Below are 19,767 nucleotides of genomic sequence, written 5' to 3' on the forward strand. Positions count from 1 at the left end.
TTAGCCATGTCTTCCTTATGAGTTTTTGGTACTTTTGAACTTGTTGAAAGAGATATTTGTAGTTAGTTTTATCTCCCATGCTAGACTGTAGGCTGCTTGAAGGCACATTATACATTTCTGAAACATTCTTTCTATTCCCGATGGCATCTAATATATTTACCATGAAATTAAGTAGATATATAACTTTTTAAAAAATAAAATTCTTGTAGCATTTTAAAAAATGAACTCAACGTCTTTGCAACAATAAAAGTAAGATACATATTTGTTAGAATGTCTCTAGCCCACCTAAGTTTAATCAGGTACTAGACAGACTGAAGAGAAGGCAATGGCAACCTAATCCAGTACTCTTGCCTGGAAAATCCCATGGAAGGAGGAGCCTGGAAGGCTGCAGTCCATGGGGTCGCTAAGAGTCAGGCACAACTGAGCGACTTCATTTTCACTTTTCACTTTCATGCATTGGAGAAGGAAATGGCAACCCACTCCAGTGTTCTTGCCTGGAGAATCCCAGGGACAGAGAAGCCTAGTGGGCTGCCCTCTATGGGGTCGCATAGAGTCGGACATGACTGAAGTGACTTAGCAGCAGCAGCAGCAGCAGATAGACTGAATACTAATTCAGCAGATTAATCACAAGCAATATATATCTCAACACTAAAAACCTGAGTAAGTAATTGAATGAGTTGACAATTTTTTTTTTCCCTTACACCTATCCCTGGGCTTCCCTGGTGGTCCAGTGGTTAAGAATCTGCCTTGCAAGGCAGGGGACACTGGTTACATCCCTGATCTGGGGAGATTTTACATGCCCGTGAGCCACAACTACTGAGCCAGTGCTCTAGGGCACATGCTCTACAACAGGAGAGGCCACCACAATGAGAAGCTCTTGCACCGAAACTAGAGAGGAGCCCCACTCGCTGCAACTGGAGAAAGCCCACATGCAGCAAAGAAGACCCAAAAGTGCAAGTGAAGTTGCTCAGTCGAGTCGACTCTTTTCAACCCCATGGACTGTAGCCCGCCAGGCTCCTCTGCCCATGGGATTTTCCAGGCAAGAATACTAGAGTGCCATTTCCTTCTCTAGGGGATCTTCCCAACCTAGGGATGGAACCCGAGTCTCCCGCACTGCAGGCAGACTCTTTACCATCTGAGCCACCAAAGAAGACCTAATGCGTTCAAAAATAAAAATAATCAATTTAAAAAGATATCCCATAGGTATTTATGTGTGTATCTATCCACTTATTTATCTATCCTTCTATTATTATTTTTTGAACTAGAATCTGGATGTGTTTCTTCATAAAACATTTGTTTTATGCCTCCAAAATATTTCTACATTATTTATAATATATATCTATAACTAAATCATATATAACATCATCACTATGCATTAACATTAGTTAATATTCATTTATTTGTAATCCAGCATAAGTTATATTTAGGTGGTTCAAAGTTGGAAGGAGAAAAACAGTTTATTTTGGAAGATTGCACATTTTTCTAATTTCCTAAAACTGAAAATTTTAATGAGTCTCATATTTGAGGAATTATTGTAATGAAGTTGTTAATCCACAAACCCACTAATGCAACCATCAAATATTTTTTGACTGCCATGCTATCTTGACACATTTAATTTGCGGAGGGGTTCTAAAACTTGGATCCCAATTGTATTCTGGTGATAATAACTTAGTCGGTTTCTTGATAAAAAGATATTTGTTTAGGTGATGTTCATATATGCTGCTAAGTTGATTTTCAATGTCTTGAATAACTCCTTTCTGATATTCTTCAATGAGGTTTAAAACCTCCTCAACTGTGCCACCAAAAATTGCACTATGGTAGTAGAAATCTCCCTCTTCAAAAGGGATGAAAGCTGCTGATTTACTTCTTCTCTCATAAGGGAAAGTGTCACCATCTTTAAAATACCACCATGCACTAAGTTGAGCTACAGATTTTCCCAGGGTTTCCACTCCAAAATCGTCCTTGAAGATCTGGTCTGCATTCATAACGAAGAGAAAGTTGACTTCATACTGGATGTGTGATATGATGTAGTTAAATAAGTTCGTCATGTATGTGAAATAAAAATCTTTCTCTATACCACTTTTGACCAATAAAAATAGTTTAAATGTTCGAAGGGGACCTAACACTATGGAAGGCATGGTGGAGAAGCCATCCAGCAAGATGTAAAAGATAACATTGTAGCCAAACATGAAGTGCTTATTTGCAGATTGGATGAACTCAGTCAAGCTCTGATTTGAAAACCTGTGAAACATGAAGAACAAACAAACACATAACAAAAAAGACTTATTTTGCTGGAAATCATCAGGAAATTACCTGTCATTTAAACGTGCTAACATTGCTTCAGTCATGTGCAACTCTTTGTGACCCTATGGACTGTAGCCCACCAGCAGACTTTTCTGTCCAAGGGGAGTCTCTAGGCAAGAATACTGGAGTGGGTTTGAAACCATGTGCAAATCCCTGCATCCTTGTCTTTTGAAGTAAACTGCTGACTCAAGAGTTAATGACTGGGAAATGTGAAGATGTGGAAGCAAAGAATAGCTGTTGGGCTAAGGAACTGGTAACAATTTAGACTATAATTCTGCTACATAACAATCACCAAATCCTCAGTTTCCTGAAAGATATAAAGGCATGACACACATTCCTAAGTTGTTTTTATAGGAAGCAGAACCCCCTCCAGATGAAAACTGCTGACCACAAGAACATATACCCTAGACTGGTTGAGGCAGGTTGATGATGCTTGAAACTTCACCTTGATGGCCAACCAATTCAAGACTTGTCCACAAGCTGATCACGCTTTGCTCCTTGAACACTATAAAACTCCTTACTACCCCCTCCAAGGTGGGGCACATGGCCTTCAGGGCATGAGCCCACTGGGGCCCCCTTTGCTGGCAAAGCAATAAAAGCTACTCTTTTCTTCTTCACTCAAAATTCTGTCTCCTTGTTTCTATTTGGCACAGGTGAACAGAGGCCGAGTTTAGGCAACAGGTTGCCACGCCCTGTTCCAGGGGATCTTTCCAACCCAGGGATCAAACCCACGTCTTTTATGTCTCCTGTATTTGCCAATAGCAAAATGGGTTCTTTACCACAAGCACCATCTGCAAAGCCCATCGTTGTTGCTTAAGAACCATCAATAGGTAAGGGTAGAGCAGTTGGGTCTAAAACTTAAATGTATTGGTTAGTGAAAGAGAATGTAGTGATCTTGTGGGCCTGAGAAGAACCATCGAGTTTGTTGTGAAAACTAACTGGATATAAATGAAAAGATTCCCACATAGTATTAAGGATTCAGATATGGCTGAAGAAAATAACCACTAAAAATAATTACACTGTCAGCCAGAAATAATGGTTAGAGCTATTCATAAATAGCTCTCTAAATGTAGAAAGTCTATGGGTGCTTGTTTATCCACATTTCTTCCCAAAATTAAAAAAAAAAAAGTGACTATTAATTAGTAGTGCCTACTTTCCAGGAACACATATTATAGCCAAGCCTATGGTGATGTTCAGCCTTTTGTAGTATTTTTCCAGGACCGGTCTATTGTAAGTTCCTTCCCATATGACTGGAGCAAGCCAGTTGGTTGTTGTTATTACATCAGGACGTTTTCTGTTGAACAGACAAGAAACAAATCAATCAGGTACCACTTTATTATGAGAGGAAAGGTTGTTGTCCAAGTGATAATAACTAATGATTATCAAGTGCCTACTATGTTCCTGGAATGGTGATAAAGTGCTTTGCTTTTTCCATTATTCATTTAATCCTTGCAATGCCCTATAAGTTCCATTATCATCCCTATTTTTCATATGAGGGAATTTAAGTCACAGATTTCTTGGGTAAATTACTCAGTATCACACAGCTAATAAATGGCAGAGTCAGGCTTCAAGATCAGCCCCAGGCTTCCAAATCTTTACTTCAGTCCTTACACCATACTGATTTTTAAGCCCAGGGACTTTTTCCTTCGAGCTCTGTGAAAGTGAAAGTCACTCAGTCATGTCCAACTCTTTGTGACCCCATGTACTATACAGTCCATGGAATTCTCCAGGCCAGAATACTGGAGTGGGTATTCTTCTCCAGGGGATCTTCCCATACCAGGGATCAAACCCAGGTCTCCCGCATTGCAGGTGTATTCTTTACCAGCTGAGCCACCAGAGCTCTGACTACAACTTAAACTAAAGTAGCCCAGTGTCTGAACATTTCTCTGATTGTTCCTAAAGCAGACAGCACCACTATCTCCTTATATTGCCCCCCAACCCCCAACTTGTCCTTTCCTTTTTCTTCCTCCTCTTTTCCTAGAAGATCAAAGGATTCTCTTTTCATTTCTCCTTAATGCTAGGCCCCCATCACTGCCACCTGGAAGAAAATGTGATTAGTTCATAAAGGAAGAATGATATTGGACTTGCTTGTAATAATAACAAAATGACAGCAGAAGCCACAGTATTCATAATAAATATTTTGGCTGGAGGCAGGGTGTTAAACTATTAAAGTCAATTAAGACCTTTCATTTTGGAAGGAACTGAATACAAAGTGAGAAGCTATTTTGCTATTAGTGATCACAGGTTTTAATCAGAAATAGACCCATTATGGTTAGGATATGTAGACCCTTAATGGTATATTAGTTATAATATAATAACAAATTCTTCAAAACTGCCCCTATTACTGTTTTAGCTTATACATTTGTCTATTTTGTATACATTTGAACCCTCCCTGTTCTTAAAATTAATAGTCAGTCACTTCTATTTGGCTTATAAGTCTCAGACTCTATCTTAAAACTGGCCAGATGTAGCCTTGTCACAATTTCTAAGTGATAATACTTAGAAATTAGGCTACAGATGTGAATCAGTGTCTGTTTGAGACAATGAAAGGGTTTGAAGATTCTCTCTTTCCTCATTAGATCAAAGATTTGCTGCCCGAATGAAAGAAAAAAGCATCTCTGAAAGCAGAAAGCAATCAAAAACATGTGTTTAGAAATTGTTTGATAAAACAGAAGAGGAAGAAGAGTCATTAGATTTATTGTGGTCATTAAATCAGATTTAGACTATCGGTACTAAACTCTTCCCCTGAGAGGCAAATCTGGCCAGAGGACATCCTCTGAAAGGTGGACAAGATGACCTGCCTCCAAATGTTAGCCACATGCCTTGTCTGCCTCCCTTGTGGCTGGCTTAGTGTCTGTATAGAGTGAGGCCCCAGATACTTGGATTCCAGTGGAGTTTATGTATGGACTCAATGACATGAATATTTCCCAGCAATAAGTGCCAACTCTGAGTTGTGAATAATAGTATGTGAATAATATACACATATACATAATTACACATGTGTATCCAGACTTTTAAAATCTTGTTTTACAATAATGAAACTGCACATTTATCTGCACTTTGATTTTCTTACTCAATACAACCTTGTGAAAATCCTTCCAGGTTTTTCTGCACAGGTTCTTATTCATTTTTAATGGCTGCATAATATTCCACAATGTGGAATATAGCCATTTCCTTATGGATAGGTATTCATTTTATTTCTGGAATTTTTCTCACTATGAAAAATGATACAGTAAACTTTCTTAATCTTGTATCTTATGTATCATTGCTGTTATTTTTATCAGCTAGTCCTATAAGTAGGATTCCTGTTTATGTGTGTTCATTTTTATTAGATGTTATCCAGCTGGGTTTTTTTAAGTTTTATTTATTATTATTATTACTATCATTTTGGCCACATGGCACAGCTTGTGGGATCTTAGCTTCCTGACCAGGGATTGAACCTGGGTCTATGGCAGTGAAAGAACCAAATCTTAACCACTGGACCTCCAAGGAATTTCTGGTCATTTCATTTTAGACTGCAAGCCAGTATATGATGCTTAATAATAAATCACAAACCCTCTAATTAAAGAATGCCTTCTACCATTATTACCATTACTACCAATATTATTACAAATATTATGTAATGGTTTGTTGTGTTATGAAAGTGCTATCATTTCAATCAGTCAAGATGTTTCATGTATTATTCTACAAATACTGAGTGTCTACTATGTATAGGATTTTTTTTTCTAGGTACATTCTATTGGGAGAGGCAGATACTAAATGAATAAACCTGCCAATAAGTATTATGTCAGAAGTTGATGAGTGCAATGGAGAAAAATAAAGCAGAGTGAAGGGAAAAGGGAATGGGAGGTGCCATTTTAAATGAGTAGTTGGAGAAGGCATCACTGATAAAACAACATTGAGTGGAATCCTGATGGAAGTGAGAGAATGAGCCATTTAACTACACAGAGGAAAACAGAACATGCAAAGGCCCTGAGGTGAGAACCTACTTGGTGTATCTGTGCAACATCAAGGAGGCCAGGGGTGGAGTGAGGGAGACAAATGTTGAAGATGTTGGGCAGCTATTTTATCCATAAATTTTTTTCTATTTTAAACTCTTTGAACTCCTCGGAAAGGTATCTTAAAAGAGTATTAGTTCTTTATGTTCATAACAGCAAAAACCTCAAAACAGTTCAAGTGCCCTTTGACCAAGCAGTATATGAACAAATTGTGGTATATTTCCACAGTCAATTATTATGCAGCCATCAAAATGAATGACAGTGATATGCAAATTGGTGATGAATTTTAGCAATCTAATTTTAAGGGAAAAAAATAAGTCCTTGAAGATTATATACATCATGGTATCCTGGGTATAAAATCATAAACAACTAAAATTTTAAAATTGACTTCCCAGAATACACTTGGAAGATTAAAATTTACACTTAAAAAAAGAATGCAAGAGGATGATGAACCAGGATTCAGGATTGTGGTTATTTCAAGGGGTAGGGCAAGGAGATAGAGTGGGGGTATTAAAAAGGACACAAGCTAGATACTGAAGTTATTATTGTTGCTGTTTAGTTGCTGAGACGTTTCCAAACTTTTGTGACCCCATGGACTGTAGCCCTCCAGGCTCCTCTGTCCGTGGGATTTCCCCAAGTAAGAATACTGGAGTGGGTTGCCATTTCCTTCTCCAGGGTATCTTCCCAACCCAGGAAGACTGAACCCGTGTCTCCTGCATTGGCAGATGGATTCTTTACCACTGAACCATCACAGGAAAGCCCTGTTGAAGTTATAGAACTTGTAATTTTTGCTTCATTAAAAATAAGCAAAAAAAAAACACACAAATAAAGTGAATTTTGCGTGAATAATGATGAGAGTGAGTCATGAAGCAAGGATTATTATTAATCTAATTCTCTGCAACTGCAATCCATTAAAAATATAAATACAAAAAAGAGATGAAATATAAACAAATAATATACATAGAGAATGCTCAAATTCAGTAAGGATTACAGAAATACAAATGGAATGGAGATATTTCAATTAAGCTTTGCAAGTTACAAAATGTTTTCCACTCCATTAACATTTATCCTCTATAGATTAGAAAATAAATAGTATAACTATTAAAGGGCAATTTAGCAACCTAAAGCAATATTTTAAATGTTTATATCCTCTTAAACTAATGACTCCATGATGGTAATTTATCTTATAGATAAATTCACACAGCAGTTAACAAAAATATATGTACAAGGTTATTCATTGAAATATTACTTACAATAGCCCCCAAGTTGCAAACAATATAAAACCAACAGGAAATGGTTAATAATTAAATTATTGTATACAGCCATTATAAAGATTTCCCCCTGAATGTTAATGCCAAAATCAAGAGGAGTTATTAATGACATTTTTCAAGCTGTTACTAAAGAGATTTTTTTCCCCTAATAAAACCAGGAACGTTAAACCAGACAATAGCTTTCTCATTATGACCCTTAATTGCCTAATTCTTGATAAATAGGTCCTAGGATTGTATATAAAAACTTTTAAAAGTGAAAAATCCAAGTCCTGGAAACCTCCCAGTTTAGCTACAATTTGATGATGAAAAAAAAAAAAAACTCCGCATTCAAATAGAATTATATTTATACTATTATTATGTTATTTTAATATAATGTTATTACATTATTAATGCATTATTATAATTTTATATTATTGTTATTATTTTTGAGTAAAATTTTTGGTTCTTACTTAGGATTAAACCAGTCTGAGAGCTGAGGTTCTTCTTTTTCTTGATCCCTAGGTACAAAATGAAAATCATGTAAGAGTAATCTGCTCACTCAACAAATTCATGTTGCTGGTTCTATAACTATGAGCATTTAGATCACCTCCTGTCCTCAGGAAGCTGATAGAGGAGCAGGAAAGATGGTAAGAAAGATAAGTACTAATGGGGAAAACAGATCTCCATGAGAGCATATAAATAGGGCATCCAGCCTAAATTTGGGGTTAAGAGAAAACCAATTGTAGAAGAAATATGTAAATTGAGTCTGAAATAATAAGGGTTACTCTAGGAAAGTGGTGTAGGGTGAAGAGGTTATGACCAAGGGCAGAAAGGCAAGGAACAGTATTGGTTGGGGGGAGGGGATATATTTTAAAAATTAACAGAGCCAGAAAATAATGCATATTCATAGAAAATGCAGATTTAATTTATCAAACATTACTACCTTATTATGTGATAAATACTCTCATGTTTTAAAATAAAGGAGTTGGAGTAGGGGTCTGGATGTTCATATTTGACTTCCACTTAAAGATAGGATACACTAAGGTTTTATTATACTTTTAAGTTAATTACATAATTAACAAGGTTATGAGGGGACTTCTCTTTCATAAACTGGGAATTTTTGTAAAATAAGAATAACTTTTAGTTTCCTGTGCTTCCATAAAAATGGAATAGTCCTAATTTTCCCTATTTCTACCCCTAAGTATACAAGAAAGATCTTAATCACCTAGATAATGATGATGATGTGGTCACTCACCTAGAGCCAGACATCCTGGAGTGTGAAGTCAAGTGAGCTTTAGGAAGCATTACTATGAACAAAGCTAGTGGCGGTGATGGAACTCCGCTGAGCTATTTCAAATCCTAAAGATGATGCTGGTAAATTGCTACCCTCTATATTTCAGCAAATTTGGAAAACTCAGCAGTGGCCACAGGTCTGGAAAAGGTCAATTATTCCAATCCCAAAAGACAATGCCAACTGAAAACTTCCAGACGTACAAGCTGAGTTTAGAAAAGGCAAAGAGATCAAATTGCAAACATTCGTTGGATCATAGAGAAAGTATTCTTGCCTGGAGAATCCCATGGACAGAGGAGCCTGGCAGGCTACAGTCCACAAGGTTGCAAAGAGTTGGACTTGACTGAAGTGACTTAGCAAACACGCATGCCAAATGTATGATGCAAAATGTGGGGCTGGATGAATCACAAGCTGGAATGAAGATGGCCAGGAGAAATATCGACAACCTCAGATGTGCAGATGATACCATTCTAATGGCAGAAAGTGAAGAGGAACTAAACAGCCTCTGGATATAAGATGAAAGTGGAGTGTGACAAAGCTGGCTTAAAACTCAGCATTAAAAAAACCAAGATCATGGCATCCAGTCCCATCACTTCATAGCAAATAGAAGGGGAAAAAGTGGAAGCAGTGACAGATTTTCTTTTCTTGGGCTTCAAAATCACTGCAGACATTGACTATAGCTGTAAAACTAAAAGACACATGCTCCTTGGAAGAAAAGCTATAACAAACATAGACAGCATATTAAAGACCAGAGACATCACTTTGTCAACAAAGGTCCGTATCAGTTCAGTACAGTTCAGTCGCTCAGTCATGTCCTACTCTTTCCAACCCATGGACTGCAGCACGCCAGGCCTCCCTGTCCATCACCAACTCCCAGAGCTTATTCAAACTCATGTCCATCGAGTCGGTGATGCCATCCAACCATCTCATCTTCTGTCGTCCCCTTCTCCTCCTGCCTTCAATCTTTTCCAACATCAGGGTCTTTTCAAATGAGTTAGTTCTTCACATCAGGTGGCCAAAGTATTGGAGTTTCAGCTTCAGCATTAGTCCACTCAATGAATATTCAGAACTTATTTCCTTTAGGATGGACTGCGTTGGATCTCCTTGCAGTCCAAGGGACTCTCAAGAGTCTTCTCCATAACCACAGTTCAAAAGCATCAATTCTTCCGTACTCAGCTTTCTTTATGGTCCAACTCTCACACCCATACATGACTACTGGAAAAACCATAGCTTTGACTAGACAGATCTTTGTTGGTAAAGTAATGTCTCTGCTTTTTAATATGCTGTCTAGGTTGGTCATAGCTTTTCTTCCAAGAAGCAAGTTTCTTTTAATTTCATGGCTGCAGTTACCATTTTCAGTGATTTTGGACCCCCCCAAAATAAAGTCTGTCACTGTTTCCATTGTTTCCCCATCTATTTGCCATGAAGTGATGGGTCTGGATAACATGATCTTGGTTTTCTGAATTTTGAGTTTTAAGCCAACTTTTTCACTCTCCTCTTTCACTTTCATCAACAGACTCTTTAGTTCTTCTTTACTTTTTGCCATAAGTGTCATCTGCATATCTGAGATTATTGATATTTCTCCTGGCAATCTTGATTCCAGCTTGTGCTCCATCCAGCCAGGCATTTCACATGATGTACTCTGCATGTAAGTTAAATAAGCAGGGTGACAATATACAGCCTTGATGTACTCCTTTCCCAATTTGGAACCAGTGTTTTTCCATGTCCACTTCTAACTGTTGCTTCTTGACCTGCATACAGATTTCTCAGGAGGCAGGTAAGGTGGTCTGGTATTCCCATCTCTTTAAGAATGTTCCACTGTTTGTTGTGATCCACACACTCAAAGACTTTGGTGTAGTCAATAAAACAGAAGTAGATGTTTTTTCTGGACCTCTCTTGCTCTTTGGATCATCCAGCATATGTTGGCAATTTGATCTCTGGTTCCTCTGCCTTTCCTAAATCCAGTTTGAACATCTGGAAGTTCACGGTTCATGTACTGCTAAAGCCTGGCTTGGAGAATTTTGAGCTTTACTTTGCTAGCATGTGAGATGAGGTCCAAAAGCTATGGTTTTTCTGATAGTCATATACGGATGAGAGAGTTGGACCATAAAGAAGGCTGAGCACTGAAGAACTGATGGTTTTGAATTGTGGTTCTGGAGAAGACTCTTGAGAGTCCCTTGGACAGAAAGGAGATCAAACCAATCAATCCTAAAGGAAATCAACCCTGAATATTCATTAAAGGACTATTGCTGAAGCTGAATCTCCAATACTTAGGTCACCTGATGCAAAGAGCCAACTCATTGGTAAAGACCCTAATGCTGGGAAAGGTTGAAGTCAAAAGGAGAAGGGGGTGGCAGAGGATGAGATGATGAGATAGCATCACCAAATCAATGGACTTGAATTTAAGCAAACTCTGGCAGACAATGGAAGGCAGGGAAACCTGGTGTGCTGCAGTCCACGGAGCTGCAAAGAGTCAGACACAACTTAGCAATCTAACAACAACCACCCTTAAAAATAGCAAGAAACCCTGGACATTGTTTATAAAGCAAACAAAAGAAGACTCTGAAAGCAAAGAAGGCAGTTCAGGCAGGCACCCCAAAACTCAAGCATTGCCATGGCAGTGAGTTCCCTGGGTTTTCTGCCATAGGTATTCCAGATCGAGTTCAAGAGAAGCCAGTAACCCAGAAATGTCAATGGGTATAAACACAAAAAAAACCTTGGAAAAGCCTGCTCTTTACAATTAAAGGACCAGGAAAAGGGCAGCCTAGCAAGACAGAAAACTCTGAGACTACTCACTCTACTCCAGCCCAGTACAACAGAATAACTGTGGCCCCATATCCATCCCTCCAGCAAAGACCAAGTGAAGAGCTAAAACTTCCATGCTTGCCAGACTGTATGAGGCCTCCCTCCCCTCCTCACTGCTGTAGTGGGGGTTAGAACCTTCACCACTGCTTAGCAGCGTGGCCATCTTCCTGTGGTCAGTGTCAGTGGAGACCATGTAAGGAACCTAAACTCTCAACCCCACTCATTAGTAACAAGGAGTTGAGACTCTTCCTACACGAACAAGGAGGCAGAGTTGAGAACCTGAAACCTCAAGCTGGAGCAGTATCAGAGGATGCCTCTGAAAATGCAAGATTTAAATAAAAATATAAATTTGGTGCTCCTAGGATTCAGGGAGAGTCGGGGAGAGGAATTGGCTATGAGTATAAATGGTAGCTCAGAGGAGATCTTTGTGGTGATGGAATAGTTTTGTATTTTGATTTTCTGTGGTGGTTACATGAATCTACACGTGGGATAAAATGTCATATAATTATATACATACATTGTCCCAACATTGATTTCCTGTTTTGTTATTGAATTGAATTGTTATTGAGTGCAAGATGTGACACTGGGGGAAATTGGATCAAAGATATGTGTAACTTCTTTATACTATCTTTCCAACCCCTGTGAATCTATAATTATTTCAAAATCAAATATTAAAGAACATTTTAAAGTGTATCTTTTGACACTTCCTAGATGTTTTTAACTGAAGTTATTTCCTTATAGGACTGCTCAAGATTTATGCTATTTCAAAATACAAATTGTCCAACTTTATTAAAAACTATACAGTGACAAGTGGAGAACTTTAAAAAAAAAAAAAGTTGTTTTTAAGGTTGGTTTCACTAATTTCTTGGGTCCTACACAATGGTTAATGGTAGAAAACATGATTGACTAAAAAGGGCTGTCCATCTAAAGAAAAATATCATCCTGGACAAAGATACATACTTAAACCATAGAAAATGTCAAAAACTTATCTGGTTTAAGCAAATGAGTGTGTCAAGTGAGCAAAATTGGAAGATATTCATGCAAACTCGTCTGCATGCATATATGTGTGTGCATAAAATATTTCTGAACTGATGCCTCCACATTTGTCAGCGTTGCCTCCAGAGAGGTCAGTCTAGTTTTCTGGTCTTTCTGACGGCCACTACCATTAGAACCCACTTGACTCCAGTCAGTTTGCCCTCCATGCAGTTTGTATGGTACTTATAGAAAAAAGATTCTTACCTGCAGTAATCTATCTTCTCTAGGTTCTTCTTTATTCTTTGGATACAAGATAAAAAGGCATTTTAGTGTTAAATTTGAAAAATTGCCGTTGCAATTGAATAACCAAAAAAATCTAGAATTCAGATCCTTTCATTCACTCACTTGTTAGCCAGATAATTACTAAGTATCTACTATATGCCAGGCACAATGCTCCTATTCTGGAATACATGGCATCTCCTTCTGACATGATATTACAGTTCTGAAATCCAGCCCTGCAATGAGCTTATGGTCTATTATTTCCTTTTTGAGCAAGCACATTATCTTCAAAAGGATGATATTAATACTCTTACAAGTGACCACAAGTCCTTTCTGTTAAGGCACAATACCTCTAAAGGGCAAATAACACACAGAACACAAAACCAAAGCAGTAGGGTTCATTTTAAAAGGTATTAGCTGTCACAGTTCAGCTGATTGTCAAATAGCGCCAGGAGCGTTGCATTGCTCCTTTTAAAAGGATCATGAAAAGAAGCCCATGGAGGAGGAAAGGATTTGAATTTTTTGTGAGAATTTTAGCAGATTAACTAATTTATTTCTCAGTATAGCGTGTTTCTGTAGGAGGTTACTTTGAGTCTTTTTCTGTTAGAAGGATTATTGATATAACTTAAAGTGTGTCTAAAATAGCCCCCTAACACTCTCAATCCTCTAATCTTGCATAATTTCTTTCTTATAGTGTTATGACATAAAATACAATGCTCCTGACATTATGTTAAATATTTCTTTGCTTACTGTCCATCTCCTCCACCTAGAATGTAAAGCTTCATAAGAGTGGTAACTTTGTGTTGTTCCTGAGTACTAGGGCCTGGCACAAAGGAGGCACTCAATAAATAGCTGTTGAATGTTGAAAAATGAAAGAATTCATGTATTTATGATTTTATTTGTTCCCCAAAGGGAAAGTAACTCCTGATTAATTTAGGGAATATTTGTTAATAGTTTTTGAACAACACTCAGCATTTTAGATCAACTCTGCCAGTCATTAACTATAATAACTCATCAGTCTATTGTATTTACTGAGAACGATGCATAATCAACAGCAAGGATAAAGCCAATGCAATCAATAACAGCAGTTTCCTTTTGGCATTCATTGTCTCCTAGAAAAGAAAGAGGAGAAAAAGTTTTTTGCGGAGTAGAAAACAACTTTCTTGCCATCTTCTAATAACATATTAATTTGCGGAAATTTGGCCATCAGTCCAAGTGTCTGATTCCAGAATGCTCAGCATTAGGAAGAAAGCCGACCTGAGTCAGGAAAACCACCTATTGTGTTTGAAGTACTGGAGAAATCACCCATAAGGTGAGCCCTTTAGGCGGGATTCATTTTAGATTAGGTGCAAAGGTCCTGTGATGTTCTTTTCATAAGTAAAAGTTGCTCAGTCGTGTCCGACTCTTTGTGACCCCATGGACTATACAGTCCATGGAATTCTCCAGGACAGAATAGTGGAGTGGGTAGCCTTTCCCTTCTCCAGGAGATCTTCCCAATGCAGGGATCAAACCCAGGTCTCCTGCATTGCGGGCAGATTCTTTACCAGCTGAGCCACAAGGGAAGCCCACTCTTTTCATAGTCCTTTATCAAAGTCCATCCTATTTGCATAAATGAAATTCAATGAAACTCATTCTATTTCACTTAGGCTTCTGTGATGATAAAATGGGGGTACTAAGGATGATATCATTATGCATTAGATATATTCCACTCCAAAGCTGATACGTATATATACATGTGTTTTCCTCACAAAGATTTTGACTGGTAATTTATTCAAAGTCTAGAGTACCAGAAACCTAAAAACACTCTTTCGAAGGTGAAAGTGAGAAAGTAAAAGTGTCAGTCGCTCAGTCATGTCTGACTCTTTGTGACCCCATAGATTGTAGCCCACCAGGATCCTCTGTCCATGGGATTCTTCAGACAAGAATACTGGAGTAGGTAACCATTCTCTTGTCCAGGGAATCTTCCTGACCCAGGATCTAACCCAGGTCTCCTGCATTGCGGGCAGATTATTCACTGTCTGAGCTACCAGTGTTGTGAACAGTGATTAAAAATTTAAATTAAAGGCAGTAAGCTCTTAAATGGAATAGTTGGCTTCAACCAATTACTGAGCTTGTGTTGAAGGTGTTTGGTCAGGTTAAGGGTTATGGTTTACAAGCATTAACTGATTTCATCATCCAAAAATAGGTCCTGCCTGTAGGTTATGTGTTGGAGTAAAGTGGAGGTCTCTGATATTTACTTTTTGAACATGAATTCCGTGAGCAGGATGTTTTAGATCTGTGCCTTCCAACATGGTGGCCACTAGCACCTAGTGACTAGTGAGTACTTGAAATGTTGCTAATGCAACAGTGGACTTGGGAGACATGGTATGAAAAAGTAATATGGAATCTCTCATTAATGTTTATATCGACTTCATGTTGAAAAGAAATTCTGAATATTGTGGATTAAGTAAAATATATCATTAAAGTGAATTTTATGATTCTCTTACATTTTTGCTGTGTAGCTTCACATTTGCAACATTTCAAGTTACAAATGTGGCTTGCAATACATTTCTGTCTTATAATTTTTGTATAAATAATACCACATTATGAATGCTTTAGCTGGGCACAATTTTAGTGTCTCTGCAATGTGAAATGGCCACCTTTAAAATCCAAGACCGTTAGAGATTTCCCTGGCAGTCCAGTGGTTAAGATGCTGTGCTCTCAATGCAGGGGGCAGAGGTTTGATCCCTGGTCTGGGAACTAAGATCCTGAAGGCTGCACAGCACAGTCAAAAAAAAAAAAAAATTCAGGACAGTTAGAAATGCTTGTGATAAGATTCCATTTAGCCAGATTATTTTCTGACAATCTGCCCTCAATGACATTTTTTTTTTATCATCACTAGAGCCACCTGGGAAGCCCCACTGACATTATTTCTAAAGGCCAGTAGCATATTGATGTATGCCTTATTTTGTACAGTGTATTCTCAAGGCCGAAGTTTGGGGATGATCCCTATCTGGGAATTTGCCAGATGATCCAAACCTTTATATCTTTCCTTCCTAAGAGCCTTACCTTTAGTTTTGGTGATATAAAGAGAAAAAGTCCTAGGATGTTTTCCAAGCATTATATTTCAGGGATTCTAAAAGAAAAACCAGATATTGTGCAATACTTCTCAGGTGTTTGAGTCTTTTATGCTAATGGTGATGTCACCACCCTTTTATTATGAGAACTTTAAAAGTCATAATGATACTGTCATAATGATACATTTGGTAGGAAGTTGTACTCAAGGCTACCAGATGGTAGAATTTTTCTTACTTGAAAAATGAAAGGACTTAAAAATCCTTTGCTTTTAGTTTCCATTGTTGTTCTTCCTTCCTTTCTTGATGACTTTTGCCTCTAGAAATGCATTTTGAATGGTGTGCCATGTGTGTTTAGGGATGACAGAAGAAAATGCAACATCTTTTTCTTCATCTTGTTTTAGGCATTGCCCATTATTCCAGGGAAAGCTAATCTCCTCTTACGCTTTCTTAGAATATTTTAAAAGTAGTTATTTTTCTGATTATAGAAGAAACACATTTCCATGCTTTAAAATTTGTCAAGTGCAAAAGAGCACAATGGAGAAAATGATAACCATACGGACTTACACTTCCTGAGATATTCACTCTGTGTTGAGATAGCATGCATCCTTATTTTCTTTAAAAATAGTTTTTCTTATTGAAACACTATTTTAAGAATAGTTTTTCTTATTGAAACACTTTTTTAAGAACAGTTTTTCTTATTGAAACACTTCTTTAGAATAGTTTTTCTTTGAAAAAAGACACATTCTAACAGAAAAAGTGTTATATAATGTACACTAAATTTTCTTCTCCCTCAGCACCAATTTTTCCCATCATCCCTAGTGACAGTTTCTTGGGTTTTATTCCGTAACTATTCTGTGTCCTGAAAGCATATATACATTTTTAAGTATATAGTTCCCCTTTTCACACAGACAGCAGTATACTGAAAATACTCTTCAGTACTTTGAATGCCTCCTTTATCAGTACATTTTGAAGATCTTTCCAGTACATCTCATATATCTGACTCATTCTTTTTCTAGTGAACTATATATTGTTATATGACTACATCATGATTTATTCCACCAGTTTTATACTGCTAGAGATTTTGATTGTTTATTGTCTTAGCTATTCTGAGAAATGCCACAGTGGAAAAACTTGAACATGCTCTATGAGCACATGTTGAACTATATGTGTTAGTTGCTCAGTTGCGTCCGACCCTTTGCAACCCCACAGACTGTAGCCTGCCATGCTCTCTGTCCATGGAATTCTCCAGGCAAGAATACTGGAGGGGATAGCCATTCCCTTCTCCAGGGGATCATCCCAACCCAGGGGTCGAACCCCAGTCTCTTGCATTGCAGGCAGCTTCTTTACCATCTGAGACACCAGGGAAGCCCTAACGTTGAACTACATTGCAGGATAAATTCCTAGCAATGGAACTTTGGGGTCAAAGGTTAAATCCATTTAAAATTCAAATGAATGTTACTGAATTGTTTTCTATAGAAATTGTTCCAGCTTAACGTGTACCATCAGTTTATGAAAGCACCCATTTCCTTATACTCTCATCAATATAGTGCGCTGCTAAAATTTTTAGTATTTGACAGTCTGAAAAGTGAGAACTGTATCTCAGTGGAGTTTTAATCTGCATTTATTTTATTATGGCTGATCTTGAGCATCTTTTTAGATATTTAAGAGCCATCGTAATTCCTTCTCTGTAAACTGTTCATAGTTTTGCTCATTTTCTATTAGGCCTTTGCATTTTTATATTTTTAAATAACCTTTTTATTTTGGTATAATTTTATATTTAAAGGCACAGTAATTAACACTGTCTGATTTTAAGATAGACAGAAGGATTATTGGGACAGAACCCAGAGTCCAGAAATTGATTTACACCTCTATGAACAATTGATTTTGACAAATAAGAAAAAATAATTCATTGGGAAAAAAAAAAGATAGTCTTTTTTAAACAAATGACTCAAACAATTGGGTGTACATATGCCAAAAAAAAAAAAAAAGAGAGAAAGAACTTTGATCAGTACTTTGCACCATACCAAAAAAAAAAAAAAATTAACTCAAAGTGGATTACTGACCTACATGTAAAATTTAAACAATAAAATGTAAAGGAGAAAAAACAATTAAGACAGTAAAAAGGAAACTAGAGATTGGGACAAATATAGTTAAAAATGGGCAAAATATTTGAATAGATATTTCACCAAAAAGTTAAACAAAACACACAGAGAAGGTAATTAAGTATATGAGAAAATCCTATTAGTCTTTATTATCATTAATCTTTCCCTGAAGGAGGGCATGGCAATCCACTCCAGTATTCTTGCCTGGAGAACCATGGACAGAGAAGGTGCTTGGTGGGCTACATCCATGAGGTCAAAAGAGTCAGGCATGACTGAAGTGACTAGCACACAGGCATCATTAGTCTTTAGCAAATGCAAATTAAAATCACCATATTTACCACCACGTACCTATTAGAATGGCTAAAATTAAGAAAACTGACCACCCTAGAGTTGGTGAGGATGCAAGAACTGGAGCTCTCACATGCTGCTGGTGGAAATGTAAAATGGTACTACTTTGGAACAGTTTGGCAATTTCTTAATCATTCAAGCAAGCACTTAACATTCAATTTAGCAAGTCCTCTCCTAGATATTTACCTAAGAGAAATGGAAGCTTATGTCCATAGACAGACCAGTTCATGACTGTTCATAGTAGCTTTCTTGGTAGTAGCCAAAAGGTAGAAACAACCCAAATGTTCAACAAGTGAATAGGTAAACAAATTATGGCATGGTATGTCCATACAATGGAATAGTACTCAGAAAAGACCAGAGGATTGACACATGCAACAACATAAATGGACCTCAAATGTGGAAGCAGCCAGGAAAAAAAGGACATATGTTGTGTGATTCTGTTTATATGAAATTCTTAAATATGCAAATCAAACAATACAATGTACATTTTAATGTCTTGGCTGCCCCAAATCCAGACATCCTTCTTTTAGAGGGAGTCCTAAATTCAAGAAGCAAAAGCATCCTTCTGTCCAGAATGGAATCTGAAATAGGCAGAACTTTCCTCCCCCTGCCAGCTGCAGCTTAAATGGACACATGCGATCTAAACCACCTGCTGTGCTTATCAAATTCTCCTACCTGGGACTTTGAGGCTTAAGGGAGTTCAGTTTGAGACTATCTGTAATATAGTCAAGGACTAACATTATGGCAGATGTTTCCAAGGGTATGGAGGTCAGCGAGGAGATAATAAGTGATGCATTCAGGGTTGGTACTCAGAGAGATTTATACCTACAGCAGAATCTCATGTGTGCGTTTCCTCCCATAGTCCCTTTATATATCTTCAGCTGCTATTTGCTAAGTACTCTGAACTGCCTCCTACCGTTCTGTAGTAAACACTGCTCTTATTCACTACTGTTGAGTTCCATCTTCCTTCCCAGGCAGATGGCAAATAGCATTTCCTAGCCCATTTGTATTTGGCAGGGGAGTGTGGTAAGTCCAGGCTGGGGCACTGAAACGTCTCTCTTCCCCCGACACCGTGACTAACAATGTCACCAGTAGTGGACCCACCATTATCCTGGGTCCCCAGGTGACAATATGGAGCAGATGATCTGGCTCCAACCCTCTAAAGGTCACGAAGATTTGAGGGTTCAATTTTCCTACCCAAACACCATTCCATAAATTTTTTGTTTTGATGAAAGAGAATCATTTTCAATGCACTGATCAGTTCAGGTATTGATACCAGAAAGAAGGGTTATAGGCCACAAAAACTTCAGAAAATTGGGGGAATCTAGAATTGGTTATTAGGCCATGTATGGATGTGAG

General features: G+C 37.7%; 1 protein-coding gene across 1 annotated transcript; it reads right to left on the minus strand.

Annotated features, from left to right (window-relative positions):
- Nucleotides 1–1,411: 1,411 nt before the first annotated feature.
- LOC109565612 (N-acetyllactosaminide alpha-1,3-galactosyltransferase-like 1) lies at nucleotides 1,412–16,057 on the minus strand. Its single transcript, XM_070798144.1, has 6 exons — nucleotides 15,951–16,057; nucleotides 13,935–14,014; nucleotides 12,888–12,923; nucleotides 8,023–8,070; nucleotides 3,458–3,598; nucleotides 1,412–2,241 (listed from the first exon to the last, which is right to left on the minus strand). Exons 2-6 carry the CDS (start codon nucleotides 14,006–14,008, stop codon nucleotides 1,575–1,577), a joined length of 966 nt encoding a protein of 321 aa, XP_070654245.1. The 5' UTR covers nucleotides 14,009–14,014; nucleotides 15,951–16,057; the 3' UTR covers nucleotides 1,412–1,574.
- Nucleotides 16,058–19,767: the final 3,710 nt, after the last annotated feature.

Source organism: Bos indicus, chromosome 11 (assembly GCF_029378745.1).
Source record: "Bos indicus isolate NIAB-ARS_2022 breed Sahiwal x Tharparkar chromosome 11, NIAB-ARS_B.indTharparkar_mat_pri_1.0, whole genome shotgun sequence".
NCBI classification, from domain to species: domain Eukaryota; kingdom Metazoa; phylum Chordata; class Mammalia; order Artiodactyla; family Bovidae; genus Bos; species Bos indicus.